The sequence below is a fragment of the Artemia sp. Qi Xiang Cuo genome, chromosome 7, assembly GCF_049724085.1.
Source record: "Artemia sp. Qi Xiang Cuo chromosome 7, ASM4972408v1, whole genome shotgun sequence".
Lineage (NCBI taxonomy): Eukaryota > Metazoa > Arthropoda > Branchiopoda > Anostraca > Artemiidae > Artemia > Artemia sp. Qi Xiang Cuo.
This window is the reverse complement of record NC_142800.1, coordinates 37,118,661-37,136,464: the sequence shown is the minus strand read 5'-3', so window position 1 is coordinate 37,136,464 and position 17,804 is coordinate 37,118,661. Positions and strand designations below refer to the sequence as shown.

The following is a 17,804-nucleotide window of genomic DNA, read 5'->3' as shown; positions in this document are numbered from 1 at the left end:
TCTTTTGGAAAACCGTTTGATTCTAGATTACAATTTTCTAGAGCTGTCTATTCAAAGGAAGATATTTTATCGGGGAATGCTTGTTGATATAATGAAAATTGACTTTCCATCATTAGACTATTGCATGAAGCTTCTACGTCGTGGTTCAGATGCATTTACCCAATTTATTGATATATTGCTCACGAAACGGCAAAATGATATTGTGGATATGCTTTTAAACATTAGTTTAGAAATTTAGGACTTTTTTCATGACAAAGGTGGTACTCAAGGATGATTTACTCCTCTCTCTCTCTCTCTATATCTCAGACAATTTTTGATGTTGCTATCTCAGTTTTATTGTGGCAGTGAGAGTGTCAACACTGGACAAACTATTCCATACATGTCCGTTAAGTATTTACACACTGGGTAGCTGGTTATCATGTGAGAGATGCACAATGATTAATGAGTAGGATGAAAAGTGTGGATTATGCAACCCGAGTAAAGTGCAGAGAGGATAGGAAGTACACATTAAAGGTTATGAGTCCTTTCTTGAATGGATGTTTGACTCTTACACTAGAAAACGCCTATGCTCCAATTGCCACTATGATCAATGTAATCAGTGGGAGAATACATATCCCGGTATTATTGGAAAGAATCCTAACCGTGATTTTACTTTATTGCTACGAGATTGGTATCGTCGTGGTTTTAGATTGTTCTGGGAGGAGGGGTCGGGTCAGCGATTCAACTGTTGGAACAACAAAAGAATTTGGTGTCTACGTCATCGTTGTAAAGACAATGGGTGTTATGATTATAAGCCCACTGATTTTTAGTTGGCTGTGACGGAATGTGATTCGACACTTGAGGACACTGTTTGTGAAATTGCTTCAAATAAGCAAATTGAAACATGTGAATTCTATAGAATGAATGAGAATTGTGTCATTGACTATACAAAGAGATATGAGAAGAGTGAAGTCACACTCTACTGTAGAAAATGTCACCCTGACATTGCAGTACATCAGGATCAGTACACTGTGAATTCAGATAATCTACCTGCACTAGTTGTTGTCGACAAATATCTAGTAGTTATTGATATCGACAAATAAGAGTAGAAAAGTCGTTTTATCATGTATATAAATTTTTTTTTATTAATAAACAATGTCACATACATTTTTAGAACATTTTATTCTTAGGGCAATAAAATTAATATTAAATAAACTTGTAAGTATATTCTCCACTATAAAGTCGTTAAATCGAGGTAAATCAATGTAGATGTCGAGAAACTGCTTTTAGGTATAGCCACGACATCTGAACATGAAAAAAAGTAGTGCATGAAAGCCACATGTCTTAGTCGTTAAATTCTGTACTCTTCGTTGATTTTGAATACTGGTTTTCCCAGTACTTTCAATAAAGATGCTGATGTCTGGTGTGTAGAATTTATACGATAGGCTAAAAAGATCAAAAAATTCAATATTTTTTGCTGTTTGAAAGATGCATAGCCAATGGTCAGTCTTCAAAGTCGACGGGCATCTATTAATAATGATTAGGGTATTGTTAACACTTGAAATTTTTTCAATGAAGTCCGAAGGTATGCAATAGGACTTGTACTGGGAAATGTATGAATCTTTACTAAATACGTCGATTATTTGGTTTGTGTTCATGGTGCAAGTTCTAGTAGAACACTGCCGTCGGTTGTGATTTTCCAATAGGTTTCAAATTGACTCAGTGATATTAGCGTAATACTCTCAGTCAGAACATCGGCAAATGTACACTCTAAACGTACGTTCCCTATCCGTACTATACTCATATACTGAGTCCCTGACAAGTCTAAAACAATTACCCCATGATTTCTTGAAAACATTGAATCAGTTATTCCATTTTAAATTAGTTTAGAGTCATGATCAAGGGACTGAATGGTCAACTCGTAGAGAGTTCTATGGGATTTTTTGTCAAATGATAGAGTGTACAGTGGAATACCGGTCACTTTGCATACAAGGCTAGATATACTGAAAAAATTAAAATCATGGGGAGATTCATTCCAGGATCAAACAGCTTTGCCACTCAAAGGCAAAATCCAATTTGGTTTGGATTTCGCCATTGATAAAGGAAAATACGCTATACCTAGGAGAGCCGGTGGCAATGTGACGTTGAGTGGTGATCGTAGGCAGGACAAGAAGTTTAATGTTGTTACCATTGGCTCTTAGCTTTTCCACTGCCAATGCAACTGAGCTCATAACCTGTGGTTTTCGGACGTGGAGAGTTGCCGATGTGATAATGACATTTGCATCGGGTGCTGCAGGAAGTGTTTTTCTCAACATGAAATTTGATGGGGCCATCTGTAACTTTATGTCAATCTTGACATTGGGGGGTAGCCATTGGGATATATTGAATATCTCATAATTTAATTTTCCAACCAGATGATACTCTTGGGTCACTGCAGTAGTTTAGTCACCGTCAGTATCAACATCTGATCGATATTCATAGCCCAATGATTGTCCTCTCAACTCCTTGTAAGCCTTTGGTGTCATCATCATAAATTGTATGTAGCTTGTATAGGTGGATAAATTATTACTAGTGCTCACCAAAGTTCTATTAAAAAATACATTAGTGTCTATGAATACGTTTTGAAGAATGCAGTTATCGTAGGAGAGACCCTCACCGGCAGTTGAAGTGGTATTATCTTCCTTTTCTACATCGCAACATTTAAGTAAATAAATGTTGACGACAAATCAATGAAATAGTCTTCATTGGAAAATATTTGAAAGCGTATATTTTCCGAGAGGGGTTGTTGGGGGTGAAATTGTTCATAGTACCCATACTTGACACTGACATCAACATTTTCAGCATTGAATAGATTCAATGAGGAACAGATTGATGGATATGATTCCTTGTGGGGGAGATAAGTCATCTTAAGAGAAGAAATCCTTCTTTGATCTAACAATCTTTTTCTTTTTCTTCTTCTTCTGCTTATTGGTCTTCCTTGTTTAATTCCTCAAAGTCCTTGTCGATGTTATTCACTTCCCACCTGGGTGGAGCCTGATGAGTGAATGACGCAAAAGCATACTTTTCAATCCCTCCACATTTTGTCAAGATTTTAGTTGCTCACCAACGGCTCATGCTGAAGATCTAATATTTTCCTTAACACTCTCCATGAAATTCTTACCTAACCCCCAGTCCTGTATTGTGGAGGCAGAAAAATTCTATGCAGTAGGTACAAGATATTCTCGGGCAAGGGTCAGTGCAGAACTAAATAGTCTAGCAAACCAGCTACAAAGACCATAGTAAGACATTGTAGTACGCCCCTTGTAATAGTCTGATCAATTGCCTATTTGACGTGGACTCAGAGCACCAACATAGCACTCGATATCGGGACAGACAAATGGAATTCTCCTATAGTTTTTTTTAGGTGATTGTGCTGTCGTTGACATTGGGTCGAAAATGATATGTAATCACTGCTTAGCCTTTTGTTATTGCTAGAGGTTTGCCCAATTTACTTCTTAATGTTAACTGGCAGAGTTCCAAATACGAAGTGTTTACAGGAACACACTGAAGATGCTTTATATTATAGTGATGAACAAATTCATGAGATGTTTTTCGTTCAAGAACACGTAGGAGGGGGACATTTGAATTACCGACTCTCGATGTTTCCACAAAGGATTCATATAGAAATATGCAAGAGTCCGAGACAAAACCAGGTGGATAATCAGCAAAAATAACTCGATCCATACCGTAAACAGTGTCAGAATTTTTTCTATTGATCATACTCTGTTTAAATCTAAGAATATCTCTCAAATTATCTTTGATAATAAATATTTTAGTTTAAAGATGTCAGATAATGTATATCTTATCGAGTTCCAATGAAAAATTAAAAAAGAATGTACTACTCCGGCGATATGAGATTTTTCTATTGATTGTACGACACAAATCTGTCATATTATCGTATTCAATATATTTCAATTTGGCATGTGGATATTCGCTGGTTTTAAGTGCTTCAACCCATTCATAGTCGACATAGTTCAACCCCTTCATAGTCCAATCGAGTGGTATAACTTTTATATCATACACACGATCCTTTCTCAGGATGTCATAGGTATTTTTGAGAATACAGTCGACAAGAGCCACTCATATGCACCGTCAAATTTGATGGTGGGGGAGAGTTTTGTCCAAGAATCACTTGTCGTATTTAAATAGTATTAGAGAAGATCGGAAGAGTTGAATATGAATGTTACATATAAACCATTGGGCATTTTCAATATCTTCAACACCGATCCAATAATCAAAATTAGAGTTTTATCCTAGACACCAAACAAGTTTCTGTTTCTTACCCCTGCGAGTACGATTCTTTAATATCTTTTCAATTTGATAGATTTCACTATTATTTTTAACTTTTTGTAGTTCATAGTCATAAAAGCCGCCGAGAATCTCTTCATCTGTGGTATCACGCAGGCGATAAGTTATGGGTTTAGTGTCTAGGATTTTTGCCACTGTAAAAAGTTCGGTGGCCCACAAGTAATTCCCCTTTTCAAAAACATTAGTTGTTCTATTAATTCGATCAGTATCACCAACATTGAATTTATTTTTCTTCTTGATAGTCGTTTCATTGGAATATTGTTTACGAAAGGTGTCAATTGTATCATAATCGGAATGGTGAACTTCCGTTGGCGTAGAGTTGGACAGTGATTGATGAGGTCTTTGAATAAAAATCAACATCATTTTATCTACATCATGAATAAAAGCCGGTGTATTTTTCAATGTACAATATCTTGAAATTAAAAGTCGAATAGTTCTTATCAATCGTTCGGCCAATGCAGCCTTTATAGGACTGTGACTATGATAGAGCAGTGTACTATATTTCTCTAGTAGTTTTGCAACATGAGGATTAACAAACTCACTACCTCGATCCGTTTGAATTGTTTTATATGAATCTTGTTGGGGAATAATTTCAATGAACTGAGCAACTTCAACGCCTCTCTTTGATCGCAATGGAATTGCATATACATAGCGACTAAAAACATTGATTGCAAGTAGAATGTACTTGTACGGTGTATTGTGACGTCTTTGAATCTCATCTAAAGTCAGGAGATCTGCTTGCATTATATGCAATGGGTAAAAGGCTTTAGTTTTTCGATATTGATTGGCACGAAGTCTATTATTTCTATGCAGAGTGTAACTTGATTAATTTTGTAGATAGTCTTGTTCACTTTTAGTGTGAACACCCGTGACTTTGGAAAGAGAGGTAGAGGAACTTAAACTCCCTGACTCGCCAATATTTTCAGAAGCAGCTGTCAAAACTTCAACTTTTTTGAAAGTAAGCACTTTGTTTAACTTCTATTAAACGTGTGTACTCTGAATGGTAAAGGTAATAGAAAACATTTTTCATTTTTCCTCACCGACATTGTCAAGTTTTTCCCGCTAGGGTTTCTAGTATTTTCCAAGATTGATTTGGAATCCTCTTCCTCCTCTTCTTATTCTTCATGTTCATATTTTAATGATTTCAATGTTGATGATGATATTGATTATGCCAGTTCATTTAATTTTTTTAGAATTTTTCTATTGCTAACCATAATTTTGAGGAAGTTTAATGTATTTAGAAAGTCGTAAAGATGAGCGTCAAATGATAATAGTTCTTTACGATTTGTAACCATGTCATAGATTAAATCAAGTAGATTGTAGCTCTTGCCATGAATTATAATCTCTTTCCCATTGCTATCAACTTTAACTTAATCTTGGCCACTGTCCAAGAGACAAACTGGGGTTTGTTTACTTTGTTCTCGATGTGAATGATGCATAAGGAATCCAATTTTCGATACTAACTAATCCAATTCCATCTGCTGTTTTCGTGCGCCAGCAGCAGCAGCAGACACCTGAGGAGATGATTCAGCTTTGCGGTCATTACCAGCAGCAGCAGCAGCAGTGGGCTTCGATTGATAAGTCCTGTGTTTGTCCACTCGGTGAAGTGTATCTTGAAGTAAAAGAAGTTTTTTATCATCCTCGATATTCTCATTGTTAAGGACTTTACACAGGTTGTGCTCAAAGTTTTCCACGGGTGAGAAAATGAGTTCTATTGGAGTCAATTTATAGGGTTTTGCCATTTTCTTTCTAGAGAAAACTGTTTACAAGTCCTGCAATTATTGGCAGTAAAAGTGTGAAAAAGCTACCGCCCGCCTGAAGAAGTCGTTTCCTTTTAAAATTCTTTCCTTTCTTTTTAGAGGCCAACGTACGTACAATGGAACGATGTTGCTTTGCCTGTTGCTTAACTACTTCTGGCAGTTGAACATTACCCTAGGTCATATTTAAACAAAGTTCAGATATTAGATTAATGAAATCATTGTCAATACCATATTTGAGTATGGCTTTCCTAAGCGGAGGTTTTGAAGTGCTTAGAACTGAAAACAAACGCCTATTTTCATGTAGTTTCTTCAGTGTCATGATAGCGACTAATAGGTCTTTTTAGTGTTCACGGGGAGATATACTGTAATTTCATTGTCGAAAATATCTGTGACTACACACAGATCCTCGGGTATTTTGATTAAGATCTAATAGGATATAGCCGTGGGGTTTATTAGTTGCCTGATTGTATGCTGAGAGTAGAAATTCAGGGGCACCTGGATAGATTTGTTTACTGAGGGTTATTAGGGAACTGGAATCACGAACAACTTTGTAGATGACATAGTAGGTACAGTTTAATGGAAGTTTTCGCATACATTTACTCTGGTGAAAGAGACAGTGTAGAACCAGAGTAACGGACATCTTCTGATGATGAAAGTGAACAGAGACCAGCTGTAACATTTCCTCGGAACATTATTAGATAGATTCAGCAAGACTATCAATGAATAGCCAAGAGTTTGGTTCGAAATATTGAAAACATAGAGTTCCTGTAATAAGCGTATCAGCACCAATCCCTTCGTGGCAGCAATTGCTTTTATTTTATCGTATGACTCCTGCCAAATACTGTAACAGTAGTAGATCGGCTTTTCCACATACATTTTATCGCAATTTTTAATTATTTTAGTTAAGAGTGTTGTTTTGTCCGACATTGATAGCCCACACAGAAACGATCTGAATGGTGTTTTAAATTGATACGTGTTCCCTTCAACAGTTCACCTGGACAACTAACCGTAGACTATAGTTGTCTAATGACTAAATAATTTCCCTACTACTCCGTTCAAGAATAATAATAAGAAGAAGAAGAAGACGAATAAAGAATCATATTTTCTTTTATTATATACATAAAAAAAGTAACAATACTTAAAAAAAGATACATTGAAAAAAAAAGCACATTAAACATGAAAAAATACACTTTTTAAATTTATTTATAATAAAAAAAATACAACATTTACACAGGCACACTGAGAAAAAACACTTAAATAGATTCACTTTTTTTTGTCTATTTATAGAGAAAAAATACAACATTAGATTAAAACACTTGAAAAAAAATATCACTTTTTTTTGAATGAAACATTTACAAAAAAAATCTGCTCTAAGTCAAAAAAAAAACTTTGATAGTGGCGGTGCGCCCCCCGCTGGCGGCCGCCCCCCCCCCGAGCCGCGATCCCCCCCCCCCCCAAAGGCCGCGAGGCCCCCCACCCCCTAAGGTCTTAGGAAATAATTTACAGGACTTTATTCAAACCGAGACTTTCCCTATGGATAACACATTCGACCCGGTCTGAAGTTAAATAGTGTCCAAGGGGAGGGTGGTCATACCGTCTTGACAAACATAGACCTTGTCGGAGATGGTACTCATGGCAATTTTTTCTACATTTACAGTAAAGTTTCTGTTGTTGAGAGAACGAATTGCCACCAATTTGGCTCTTAGAATTGTATTTTCAACAAAACAATTCCTATAAATGTCCATTTCGAAATTCTTATCCACATAGCGCGTGGGTACTCCTTTGCAACGTTTCTTGATTTCCTCGTCATGTGTCTGTATAAAGTACACCTTCGGATTTACAAACACACCACTGGAAATCATGTCGCTTCCCGTTTCTGATTAAAAAAAATAAAAGCTGATTTGGTGCCCGAAGTTTCACTAGCTCTGGGTAAAGACCACTCCAATTGGTGTAGTCCATCCGTGAGCTGATAATTTCACCGTGCGCCAAATCATCAATTAGAATTGTGGTTTTTACTTTTAACAGTAGAGAATCCGTATCCCCGTAGCAGACCTCTACTTGCCCCTTTTCCGGCCACTGTACCCTAGCCACATTGTAGTAGAATTCCAACATGAGCTTTTTAGAGATCTCCAAGATCGTACTGCCTGTAGCAATATGTTTATTCAGGACAATGCGTCTTTTTTCCTATTCAAGAGTACCATGACCGGGCCAATGATTGTAAAGGAAGTGTAATTTAGATCGGCAATAATTCGAGCACATTGTTCAGTATCGATCAAGACGTCACAACGATTCCTATTGCGAACACTCTCACACATTTTGCCGAAAGCCGAATTCAAAATGAGTTTATAAATTTCTTTTTCAGCCTCCGTCTACACTTCAGAGTATTTGCTGACAAAGTTATGAAAAAACGTTTTTAAGTAGTGGTTCTTGCTAGAAAGAAGCGCTCTTTGAATGTGTGGGACGTTGAAACCATTGCTTCGTGTCCATTTAAAACCCCGTTATGTAAGACAATGTTTTTTTTCGGCAGAAGATCAGCAATAAGTTTTTGTTTTGAAGGTGACCAATGCAATCCGTCCACCTCGACTAAACGCCTATTGCGAGGGCTCAAAGAGTCCTTAGTCACAGGTCTATTGATGCACGGGAAAACAAAATCCTTTACTGAATCGTGAAGCTCAACTGGTATCTCCCCATCAATTTAAAAAAACCATCCAACCGGTCCATTCTCCTCAACACTGTCGTCGTTAATGTTGGGGAAATGGGGAGCTTGAGGGTCATTGAGCCATTTATAGTCACCGCAAGGTAGCGCATAATGGGACATGGCCGAGGGGTAGAGAGAATTCATATCAAGGAAAACTGCATCCGATTTTGTCCCCGTCTTCTCTCCTGTTGGATCAGTTTCCAAGATACGATCCCCGTGAAAAACAAAACCACCCCTCAGATTAGCCCAATTTTTTCCCCACTAATTTTTAGGATGAGGTCCATCACTAGATGAGGAAATGAAAAATAATAGCATATTCTCTGAGGCCAACCTGACTCTTATACATGATAATGGTAATAAGCTTACCTTAGCTATGGATGTCAGGTATTGTGTTATCTTGGAACGATAATTTCGACAGGACCTGTGCCTGTCATCATCAGGTTCAAATTCAAGACTCTTGCCAGAATATAAAATCACTAAATAAAATAAAACTAAAATCACTGAACAACACTAATAATAAGTCGAACCAGGACTTATTGTTGTGATATGGCCCGGATTTTGGTACAGGCATTGATGGCCGCTATCCTAGTAGATCTCAAAAAGGTTGGGTCTATAGAAGTAGGGTGGAGTTTTTTGCGAGTTCTTAGCCTATGGGTAATGGGTTCCCAAATTTTACTTCTATAGACCCAACCTTTTTGAGATCTACTAGGATAGCGGCCATCAATGCCTCTACCAAAATCCGGGCCATATCACAACAATAATTCCTGGTTCGACTTATTATTAGTGTTTTTCAGTGATTTTAGTTTTATTTTATTCAGTGATTTTATATTCTGGCAAGAGTCTTGAATTTGAACCTGATGATGACAGGCACAGGTCCTGTCAAAATTATCGTTCCAAGATAACACAATACCTGACATCCATAGCTAAGGTAAGCTTATTACCATTATCATGTATAAGAGTCAGGTTGGCCTCAGAGAATATATTAGTAAGACCTATGGAGGGTATGTGGCCAAGCAAGTCAAAGATCTATCTCTCCTATATAGGAAGAAAGCTAGAATCATTAATCACCAAAAAAATTCTTACAACAATGTAAGAAACAAGATTTAATTCCACACTCTATGAGACCCAGAGTGAAAATATCTAGTAAGAACTATAAATCTGGTCAACACAATACAGGCCTAATCTTTATTAATCATGAATTAAAGGACCTTCAACGGAGGAGAAACATGGTTTTTCAACAGATCAATACAATTAGACAGCAACTGAGTAATACTCTTAGCCCAAAAGATTTCATTAAGGTTGGCAAGATCCATGAGAAAGATTTTAAGTTTGTTTTTTCAATAACCAGGAAAGTGCATGTAGACAAGCTAGAAAAACTTAAATTTGAGAAATATGTTACTAGGGTTACACATAATCCTAGAGTGTCACAAGGTCCAGCAGTCATCAATTTAAGTCAACAAACATTTGACCAAAAGAAATTAGACATTCTTTCAAAAGGATGGGAATTTTCTATCCCCCCAAACATTTACCAGTAGAAGAAATCATCTCCAATGTAGAGTCAGCTTTAATTCTAAACAAGAAAACAATCAATGTTGATCCACAAGATATTAGAAGCTTGGTTTATAATACCCTCAGAAAAGCTTTGTCCAAAAAGAAACATATGGAGGAGAATCTAACAAGAGATGAAATGAAGGTCCTCACAGATCTCAAAAAAGATACCAACATCATAATTACCAAAGCTGATAAAGGTAATACAATAGTAATCCTCAATGAGACCGAGTACGTCAGCAAATCATTAAGCCTCCTGAATAACAACAAAATACATGAAAAATTTAATGTCATTGCTGTAAAGGTTGCTTATTATATTATAAAAAGACCTTTGGATAATCTTATTCTCACAAATAGGATTAATGATCAACTTTATCAGACACTCAGTCTTGTCAAACCGGTCATTCCTAGATTTTACGGTGCACCCAAAATTCACAAACCAGACATTCCCCTTAGACCTATTGTGTCAACAATAGGTTCAGCTACACAAAAGTTGGAAAGGTATTTGGCTGGTATTTTAAGATCCATAACTCTTAGCAGTCAACACACAATAAGAAATACCAAAGAAGCAGTTGAAAGGCTAAAAAGCATCAACATCTTGGATAATACCACAATGTGCAGTTTTGATGTTGTATCTCTGTTTACTAGCATACCCTTGCCCCGACTTATACCAGCTTTACAATCAGCTTTGGAAAATGATGATTCCTGGAAAGAACTGACCATCTTAGACACCACAGACATCATTATTCTCACGTCTTTATGTCTGACCAATGCTTAATTCACTTTCAGGCATCAAACCTACAAACAGAAGTGGGGCATACCTATGGGATCAGCCTTGGCACCAGTTCTTAGTGAGGTGTTTCTACAATATATCGAAAATAATATCTTCAAGCAGGACTTCAAGGATCTCCAACTCTACATGAGATATGTAGATGATTGCTTAATAATTTGGAATGGGACAGAAGACAAATTAAGATCCTTTCTCAATACTTTTAAACAGCAGGATCCAGATATAAAGTTCACCATTGAACTTGAAAATAACCACAGTTTACCGTTCTTAGATGTTCTCATTACCAAATGGGAAACTAGGTTTGACTTGAGTGTACATAGAAACCCAAATCATAGTGATAGATTTCTGAGATATGACTCTTATAACCATCCAATAATTAAAAATTCTGTAGTCTATTCTCTGGTTGATAGAGCGTTTATAGTGTGTTTCTCTGATTTGGAGCTGAAGGCTGAACATGATTACATAAAAGATGTTCTTATAGGCAATGGCTACCCCCAATAAGTCATTGATAAGGTTATCTCCAGGAGAAAGATTAGCACAAAAACCAAGAGCTCCCCTAAGACTGAAGAAGATAAACCCTTTTCGTCATTACCTTATATTAAGGGGATTACTGACATTTTAAGCTCCAAACTCACTAAGCTAGGCCTTAAGGTGTTTTTTCCTTCTGGAATGACCGTCTTCTCCTTCTTAAACAAAGGCAAAGATAAGATCACTTCAGATTCACCAGGAGTATAAGAGATTCTTAGCAGTTGTGGTGATACCTATATAGGTCGTACCATGAGATCTCTACATCACCGATTAAAAGAACATGCTGATTCCATTGATGCCTGCCTCAAAAAGACAAAGCTTAAGGAGGAAGATAATTTTTCTGCACTGGCCCATCATATATTTGAAAACCCTTCTCATTCCATTGATTTTGACCAGGCTCAACTTACTGCTATTGTTCCACAATTCTTAAAGCAGAAAATGAGAGAAGCTCTGGAAATTGCTAAAAACAAACCAGCACTTAATAAGGACTATGGAGAGTTTCGCCTCAGTGAAATTTTTGAACACATTACCCATAGGCTAAGAACTCACAAAAAACACCACCCTACTTCTATAGATCCAAACTTTTTGAAACATAATAGGATAGCAGCCATCAATACCTCTACCAAACTCCGGGCCATATTACAACAATAATTCCTGGTTCGACTTATTATTAGTGTTTTCCAGTGATTTTAGTTTTATTTTATTTAGAGATTTTATATTCTGGCAAGAGTCTTGAATTTGAACCTGATGATGACAGGCACAGGTCCTGTCGAAATTATCGTTCCAAGATAACACAATACCTGACATCCATAGCTAAGGTAAGCTTATTACCATTATCATGAAAAATAATAGCCCAAATCAAGATTAAATTCCTCAAAGATTTTGTCCGTATTTTTGCACATAATGTCTGACAGAGTTAACACGTCACTCGACAAATACAGCTTGCAGTATTCAAACCCATTTTTACACCCTCCTTCTGCCCAAACTGTTTTTAGCACAACTGTATTCATCGGAGGTGCAAATACGATCATGAAGACTATCGTAAAACGATTCAATCGATGCGATAGTTTCCTCGGCAAATCTCGACATGGAACAATAATAATCATATATATATATGCCCTTGACTGTCAACATATCGTATAAACCATTTGGAAATTGTTGCTTGAGAAGGGGGAAAGCATTGCAGCCGTCATCGTTTTTCTGCACTTGAATAAATTAACTGAATGATTTAGGAAAAAAACTGTAGGAATCTAAGAAGCGAATTTTATTCGTGTACTCAACGTCGGCTTCAACAAATTTCCAAATGAATTCCAAAACAAGCAACTTTTCTGATGATTTAGGAATGATTTTGTACGTAAAGCTGGCTATCACCCATGCATCATCCACTCTTCCATTTCTTTGAAGATGTGCCAATGCTGGTAGCACATACTTCAGATCGTAGTTAGAGTTATTTATAAAAACCGGAAGAAAAAGTTGATGTTTAATTTTTAAATTACATGAATTGTGAGCCCACCCCCGAAAGTTACTTTTTCCCGTTGAATTGGGATCAATAAGGGGGTCGTGATCCTAAACTGCGTCTTTTGGGGCAAGAACACTTCTACAAACCCAGCAAATCGTCCCCTTTTCTAATGCCAGTTGCTCTTTATCCGACAATGTCATTTGGTAGTTGGTGTGACGTAATCGTTAAATTGTGCCATTTGCTGTTTCTATTAAAGATACCAATAACTTTTCCATGCTACCCTCCTCATCCATAGCCAAAAAAAACTTTTCCAACTGCATTTTATTGTTGGAATCGCGACGGGCGTGTGCGTAGGAACACGCAACTAGTTTGTGTTCCTTGACTATATTTGGCCTTGATGGGTCTGATACCTCAACCAGTCTTGATTCACAATCTAAAGATATTTTATCAACTTGTAGCAGGGATCTTTGAAAATTTTTAAATTATAAAGTATCTTTGCCTACTATCGGCAGTTCAAGTCGTTGAGTGCCCGGATTTTTGAAATGGCTCCTTTGGTCTAAGACTATTTATTCAGTTTTAAATGGAGAAAGGCAACTGTAGCAAAAGAGATGTTCCCCTTTTTTCACACATAGAGCTCGGAGTCGACTTATTGCTGTAACGGGAAAAAAATGACCATAGGAATTTACATCTTTGGGAGGCTCGTAAATAAACCAAACCCAACTTTTAACGTAATCCACCATCGATGGATCCTCACCGAATACAAAACCCCCTTTTTATTTGGTTTTTTCCCCCATCTACAAATTCAGTGTCATACTGGAGAACACCCCCCCCCCCCACAAGAATTTAATTTTCGTTCACGAAAATTGTTATTTATTTAAAGGACACCCGAAACATACTCTCTAAACAATAAAAATTTAATTTAGGGAAATATTTTCCGCCATTATCAGCAAGGCTATCGAGATTTTTCATAGACGATTCTTTTTTTAATGTTTTATGGGCTGCTGCTAAAAATACATATTTAAAGCATTGTAGCCCCGTGTCAAAATTGAAACCCTGAACGCCTTTGGTAGCCGAAAAATTAGGGTGACAATTCATTTTGTTACCCCGCCCTGCCCCCCTTCAAGTAAAGTTTTTTTTTTTAATCTACTGAGATTCAGATCCGTATGTTCAATCTATAAAATTTTGGGCCCGCTCCCCCTCTCGTTGAACGTGTCCAAAGTTGATATTAATTTATTTACCCAGCTGAAAAAGTTATCCTCAAATTCGTTTAGAGATCGGTAAAAAGTCTGGTTGCCAGTAGAAAAATGAAAATAAAAAATATCCCCAGATGCTCCCTTTTGTGAATAAACTTTTTTATTAACTCATGCCTTAACCCCTCTTTGGACCCCCCCGTTCTGAATCTGAATCTCCATTTGCGCTTAAATTCTGTCGCGGTCGCTAGGGAGAAAATTTACCGGGGCAGCTAAAATAATGCCCCCGTCAATCGCGTTTTCCTCGGGAGGGTCAAAATCTACTCTATATGTTTGTATGTGACTTAGAGCAGAATTTAACAAATAAAATGCACGTAATTTCGAGGACTTAGCACTATTTTCACGTCCTGTGCCATTTTTTACGGGACCCAATTCATTAATAGTAAAGTTGTCGTCAAAAATGTCCCCAGAAAATTTAGGCTTAACAATTTACATTGTTTTATCATTAAGCGGAATGGTGGGGGGTGACATAGAATTGTCAATACCTCCAGTCTGTTCAACTGCAATGGTTGCAGATGGCATGAGGTCCCCTAGTACATATTCCAAGGTGTTTGGGGACAATTGATCAAGCCAGCCTGTATTGTCCTGCGAGGTAATTTCTTTATGAGGATCCCGTTCACTTGCACTAGTAAAATCGCCTACATTTTCATGCATAAATCTATCTACCCAGTCTAGATCTTTTATCACATAGATATCACAAGTTAAATCGTCTAAGCTAACTATGTTTCGCAAAGAACGTCGTTAAGAAAACCCCCTTGCCATTCCATATTATCTACAACTAATGTAGGTTCGTCTGTGAGTTCCATTGGCGGTGATAATATTGGTTCTGTAAATTCAGTTGTTTCATCATCCAAGGGCAGTGCTATTTCATGAATTTCTAGAAAAAATGTTTTATTTTCTATGTGAAATAACCATTATTTTTATAAAGTTAATAAACTATGTCAATTTTTCATAGTCATTGTCCCACCACCTGAACAATTAAAAGAAGAAAAAAAAAGTTACATTGGCATATGGTTTTCATAATGACAACTGAACATGTTAAAAATATATATTGTTTTAGTCAGGAAAATGAAGTCTTATTCTTAGAGGATAAGTTAGAACAAGAGAATGATGTATAAAACTAATGGTTTTATTCAAAAAAAAAAATTTCAGAATAAAAATATAAAATTGGGATCCAACTCTAAAGCCTCTCCCTCTTGATTGTAATTATCAATAAAACCCGAACATCTCTCAACCGATGCAGTATATTCTATGAAGCACTGCTCTTCAGCTCTAGTTAATCGGCATGCACCCCATATCTTGGTTGCTGGTGTTGGTGTAACTTTCTCGACAATCCATGTTTTCCAATGTCCTTTGGCAAAAGATTTGATTGAAGTGCTGGACGTAGTTAACCTTGACTAAATAAATCATTGTAAGTGAAGAACTTTTTTTCTCCTTCTATATAAACAATTAAAGTGCAATGAAAAAGATGGATGGTCCTTTTGAGAGCTCCGGGGAGGACCTTTGGGGATCGGGTGCGTCCTTCAGGGTAGTAGAATCGGAGCCCCCTCGAGTTGGGGTAGAGTACTTCACAACACTGTTCAAATAGAACTTGTTTGTTATAACGACCCTAGAGTTTCAGCCTCAAATCATTTTTGAAAACATATTCTAAAATCATCTTTTAAAATGTCTCTAACTGTTTCGCCGAAATAGTTGCCTAAAATGTCTAAAACGGTTTCATCCAAATGATGTTTTTGACAACACTGCGTTGTCACATTTTAAATTGTTAAGAATCCTTTTTCCTGTGTTAATATCTCTTCATCTAAGATAAAAACATCCGGTTATTTGAAACCCACTTTGTAACGAGCGATTAACATTCAAATTATACCTGTCGTATTAATATTCAACCTTCCCGATGGCTTATTTTGATAAAGGATTAAATATACACAAAGCTAAGTGCAAAAACATATCCCAGTTTAAGAACGTTTGTTCAATCGTCAACTGTGAAATAGTGATTTGTTTATATATAGAGTTTGCTTAATGAAATAATTGGATTTTTGCATTGAAAACATCTTGCTTAAAAGAGAAATTAGAGGTAAGGTTTATAAATCTATAGAAAAGTATGATAAGCTATTTGCTACTTCTGTATTATAGCCACTCTTATATATACTGGTAATTTGGTTAATGGTAGTAAAATAGGATTATTATAGAATAGTTTAGAAACAAATTTAAGTTTTACTTATCAGAAGTTATGAATTTGAGAAAATTTGCCTTATTTTTGAAAATACGGAAAGAAAAAAAAAATATACATTTACTAATTCTGACTGCACTTGTACATCTGAAGTCCCTGGCAAAGCATGAAGAGGAGTGTCCTCCCGATCTTGACCAGATGAGATTGATACATTATGAGAATCTATCCATTCTCTCTTGAATTTTCTGCCAGGTTGCATAGAGGTTTGTGCAGAGCTGACACTGGCTTGAGAGGCTCCTGCCTGGTCCATCGAACTTGTATTGGAACTAGCATATCTGATGACTGATGGTCTTACAGCTTGCATCGTCGTGATATCATCCCATCTTGGTCTCTTTTCGGAGTGAGGGTAATTGCATGAATCCACTACGAAATTCTTAAAAAGAAGAAAAATTTATAAATGGAATATTTAAAATGAAAAGGCTTAAAAGTAAAATTTTAGAGAATTCTGAGTTTCGAGGGAAGGGGGAATTCCACAACATCCCCCCCCTCCCTAGCATATATTTTTATAAAAACCGCTTAATCATCTGCGAACTCCATTTGCTTTCATCAAATACAATTGAAAAAAAATATCCGTCCAATTTGAACAAAAACAAACTAAGAACACCCAGAATTTGGCATCATTCCATCTTGCCCCCTGTCAATTCTGAGTTTCCGACTAGAATTAGACAAAGCCCCCCCCCCCGTCTTAATCACAAACCTTTTTTTATATTAACTCCGATAAGACGCATGTCAAATGTTGTTTTGCAATTATAGCCTCTTGTAAAAAGGTTAAACACAGGTGGTTATATTTAAGCTGATAAAGAAAGCTCATTTTAAAAACACGATGGGAAAATGACATTTTTTTTTTAGTGAAAAGAACTGTTTCAAGACATTTACAATCGTAACCAAAGGAGAGGGGAGGAGAGATTTTATTTAAATGGAAAAAAATAGCATACTTTGCGTTTTCTGTCGAATATATTCATTATATTTTAAGATTTTGTATTGTTGGAGGGGAGGGGGGCTAAGTCCCTCTGAAATTTTGAATTTATTAGTAAAACGATTTTTTTTATGCAAAGCTTTTAAAACTTATCTACCTAAATTACGAGATACTTAAGATCACAGAAAACGTAAGAAAAAGACTCCTCGACATAGCCTAAACTAAAAAATATTGAGTATATAAAGGGTTCGTCCTCTAGCCTATATCTCACCCTATACGCTTAATTTTTTTTTAGCATT

The 17,804-nt window shown here is 36.5% G+C and overlaps 2 protein-coding genes across 2 annotated transcripts; both read left to right on the top strand.

Moving 5' to 3' along the window:
• The first annotated feature begins 10,282 nt into the window (after nucleotides 1–10,282).
• LOC148950230 (uncharacterized) lies at nucleotides 10,283–11,110 on the top strand. Its single transcript, XM_089091808.1, has one exon. The coding sequence runs from the start codon at nucleotides 10,283–10,285 to the stop codon at nucleotides 11,108–11,110; it is 828 nt and encodes a 275-aa protein (XP_088947934.1).
• A 45-nt stretch (nucleotides 11,111–11,155) lies between these two features.
• Nucleotides 11,156–11,623, top strand: LOC148950229 (uncharacterized). The gene has a single exon (XM_089091807.1). It carries the CDS (start codon nucleotides 11,156–11,158, stop codon nucleotides 11,621–11,623), a length of 468 nt encoding a protein of 155 aa, XP_088947933.1.
• Nucleotides 11,624–17,804: the final 6,181 nt, after the last annotated feature.